This window comes from Cyprinodon variegatus, unplaced genomic scaffold (assembly GCF_000732505.1).
Source record: "Cyprinodon variegatus isolate N-32 unplaced genomic scaffold, C_variegatus-1.0 Scaffold931, whole genome shotgun sequence".
In the NCBI taxonomy this organism is placed as follows: domain Eukaryota; kingdom Metazoa; phylum Chordata; class Actinopteri; order Cyprinodontiformes; family Cyprinodontidae; genus Cyprinodon; species Cyprinodon variegatus.
Genome location: NW_015151384.1, coordinates 68,876 through 72,934, shown reverse-complemented (window position 1 = coordinate 72,934; position 4,059 = coordinate 68,876). Strand labels below are relative to the sequence as shown.

Below are 4,059 nucleotides of genomic sequence, written 5' to 3'. Positions count from 1 at the left end.
CTGCTGAATGTTTTGTAGAAATGGGTTATTGTATTATATTTTATTATTATATTTATTATATTTTATCATTATTTATTTATATATATATTTTAAAAAAATTGTTAGAACTGTAAAATTACAGTCATTTTTACTATTTTTCAAGGCTGCACTTTTGAAAGAGGAAATTGTCCAGTGAGCTGTTTCCAAACTAAATTTCTTTTTGTTTTACACTTATACTTGTGTAAACAAAATGACAAATAAAATCTGTCTAAGTGTAATATAGGTATGTATACATTAATGGTAATTGAAATGAACAACTTTTTCATGTCTAATATAATAGCAAAGTTGCAGCTTTGAATACGTACTGATGCCAATATTGACCTGATAACAAATCAAGATGAATCATAGATACTTTTATGCTTATTTTATAATGTGGGATGATAGCAAATGCTTGATAAATTGATATTTGTCAAAGAGAGAAGAACAGTCAACAACATCAAGTATGAAAACAGAAGTGTTGCATAAACTTTGAACAACAGCGGATAGAAGGAAATTGTTTCTCTGAGCTTTCTAATATAAGAGATTTAAGAGGCAGGCTGATATACAGTATATCCCAGTATTCATTTTTTGGCTGATATTGGACAAATTCAATATCAATATTAGATTTGGAACGCTCTGGCAAACAGATACACACGTCTATACATTTAAGGCATTGGCCTATTGGCAGCATCTACAGTGTTAGCCATTCAAAATTTCCTAGATGGGTCCTTGGGTGGTCTTTGCTGGTCCCTGGCTGGTCCTTGGTTGGTCCCTTACAGTTCGTTTTTAAACATCAATCTTTGTACTAAAATATTCTGTCATGATTTGTGGACATTAAGATTGAAAAATGAGCACCATCTCCTGGTCAGATCCTGCAATTCAGAGAAAGGGTGGAGTCAGAGTAAAAAAATTATGCACGCCCAGGAAAATGACGGGGTCACTCCAGTGGCTGGAAGTTGGAGGGGATTTTGCTGGGAGTTGCAGGGAAGTGGGCCCCCATTCGGTTGCCGTTTGACTGGGAAGGGCCGTTATGAATGGCTGCCACTGTATGTTCAGTCCTTTCCTTGTTTGTCCTGAGAGTTTAGGTGGAAGGTCTTGTCTTGGCACGTTCGCAGGTTTTACTTTTTGGCTAAACATGCTCCATGGCTTGGGAAATCTAATAGCAAAAGAGTGCTTTAAACTTTTCAATAACAACAAATAATGCATATTTTATACAGTTAATAGTATAATTGTTAGCTAAGTAAGGGGACGCATTTTACAGCTGCTTTTTGTATCTCTGCTTCGGTCTCCTTGAACCCCACAGGGCCTCGGCAGATGGCCGCTCACACTGAGCCTGCTTCTGCTGGAGGTTTCTTCCTGTTAAAAGAGAGTTTTTCCTCTCCACTGTCACTATAAGCATGCTTAGTGTGAAGGAATTGAATTGAAGTTCAGGGAATGTTAGAGCCATAAAAAACACATAATTTGGTTATAGGAATATTTCAAATGTTTTTGTGGTGCCTTTTTTCTGTATTTTTTGTCTTTGGTTGTTAGGTTAACATCTGTACAGGTGTAGTTTATTGTGAAGTTTACTTTAATGTTGAAAGGCATATTTCCAGTTTTGAGTTTTTTCTGTAAATGGATACAGACTGCAGAAGGATTGTGCAGCATGGAGGTATACAGTTTTTAACTGTGCATATCATGTTTTTTTTTTCTTTTTGAAAGAAATTTTACTGTCATTTTTTGTATGTCATGTTTCTTGGATAAAGATATTCTGGGTTAAAATTCATGGTTTTTCATGTGTCCTTTACTTATCCATGAGAATGAGAATGACACAGATACTGGATCTGTTGCCATAACATTAGACAAATTACTCCGCCCCCCAAGGTAAGGATATTCAAAAGAAAGAAGGAAGCTGAAAAGAGGAAGCCTGTGTGGAAGCCACAGTGAGTAGAAGTGCTGCTAACGATAATTATAAAGTTAGTTCTTATTATAAAATTCAGAAAAAGTTAAAGCCTCTTATGTCATGGAGTACGGAGGCTTCTTGTGGATGTTTCAATGTTTGTTTGAAGTAACGAATTGAAGTTTAGAATAAATGAAAAATGAGCAATTGCTTGTTGGTGCACCAGATGAACTACATGCAGGTGATCACAAGAGGGAGCCAAAACACATATAAAGGTAACTTGAAGAGAGCCTACACAGGCTTATTGGACAAAGAAGAGCCGGATTGGTTTGATTACTGCTAAAAAGAAGAAGATAGAGTGGATGTAGGGCAATGAAGAGCAGGTTGATTACGTAGAATCAGAAACACTGCAAAGTTTTTACAAGCTGCATGAAGAGTTCATACTGTTAAAAAAATAATAATGTGCAGATTTTACTATGGGATGAAGCTAATCAGTTGAAGCAGGTCAGTATATTGCATGAGTCAAGTAAATAATCAATAGAACTTTATCGGTCTCACATTGGAGAACAGTACCTCTGCATTTCACACATCCCCTTTGGGAGCAGTGGGCTGCCACTGTGGGGCACCCAGGACGCAGTGTGGGGTTAAGAGTCTTGCTCAAAGAGCTAGAGTGGCAGCAGGTTTTGAACTCACAACCTCAGTATTCAAAGCTCTATGCCCTAACCACTAGGTCACCACTCCCCAATGTATCAAGCTGGGTGATTGGCCAACCGGGTAGATTCATCAGAGAAGCAGGACACATGAGAGTAATTCTTTCTGCTGTAAACAAGGGATGTCACTGTTGCCTTTATTTATGTTAAACAGAAGTGTATCCTAGGATTACCTTTTCTTACTGGGAATGACTCCTATTTCCTTACTGTCTCCATGGGTAGTGACCCGGCAGGCTTGCCACCACTCATCGTCTGAGGCATTAGTAACATGGAGGATATCACCATACTTGAAACTGAGCCCCTGACTTGGTAGCCCACTGTCCTTCATTTTATCATAGTCAAAGAGTGCCCTAAAAGTGGGAAAATACATAAAAGATCAGGGTTATTGTTGCATCTAATGAGAAAATGAGTTCACTCTTATGGGTAATAATAGAATGAGTTGTTATTGTTATTTAAGCCTTCTTGGAAACAGATACATCCATCCATACATTCATTCATCCTCCATGCATCCATCAGAGTGCATTAAGGAAGCAATTCACTCATGTCCATGTTAACTTGTCCAGGATACATTCTTCCTATTTCCTCAGATTAACAGGTGAAAGGAATGCTAAGCTGTAGGAACAAAGGCACTCAGGACACAAGAAAATTACCTTTTGCCGACTGTCCTAATATGAACCTTTATAGACACTGGGGAACTATCGTCCAAAGACAATCTACACCACGATTTGAACTCAGATCCTTTCTGCTGCAGCAGCACTTCAAACAATAGACCAACTCCTATTTAGATAAGAAGTTTTGAGGTTATATCTAAGTCCACTCACCTTACATAGAGTGATTTCTTCTGATTAGTTCGCAGAGACCCTGACCCAGAGCTCAAGCTATGGTTCATCATCTGTTCTCTGAGGTCATTGATTTTGGCTTCAAAACACTCATACTCTGCAAGGCAAAAACAGATTTGAGATATGTGCATTATCTTCCAATATATTTCAAGAAGAGCATAAATATTACACCCCCCCACACCAAATAAAAAACAATTAGGCGGCATAATGAGTCCTTGCATCAAGGGTAATTAATGAGATGAAAATCTCCTCTACCTACCTTGCATATTAGTGGAAGGAAGGAAGGAAGGAAGGAAGGAAGGAAGGAAGGAAGGAAGGAAGGAAGGAAGGAAGGTAAAGTGTATTTACTCTTATTTTTAGTAAGTAAAATTAGTTAGCTTGCCAATGGATTGAGTGTTTTCACTCTTAAAATAAGATAAATAGAGAATATGCACTTGAAATAAGACAATTGTGTTTTCTTATATTAATTGTAAATTGTGTTTTTCCATTGGCAAAATGTCTCTTACCTCCTCAATTCAAGAACCAATGCATTTATTAAAAAAAAAACAAGACTTATCTAGATTTTTATTTTTTCCAGTGTAACCCTTGGCGTCAGTGAGCTGTTTCCACTGCC

At 37.5% G+C, this 4,059-nt stretch overlaps 1 protein-coding gene across 1 annotated transcript in view; it reads right to left on the bottom strand.

Annotated features, from left to right (window-relative positions):
- The window catches only part of LOC107100026 (disks large homolog 2-like), a gene marked incomplete at its 5' end in the record, with an annotated part of 74,273 nt that overhangs the window by 31,078 nt on the left and 39,136 nt on the right, over positions 1 to 4,059 (bottom strand). The window contains 2 exons of the mRNA XM_015398363.1: positions 2,781 to 2,957; positions 3,429 to 3,543. Coding sequence (XP_015253849.1) covers positions 2,781 to 2,957; positions 3,429 to 3,543 — 292 coding nt within the window. The remainder of the gene's footprint in view (positions 1 to 2,780; positions 2,958 to 3,428; positions 3,544 to 4,059) is intronic.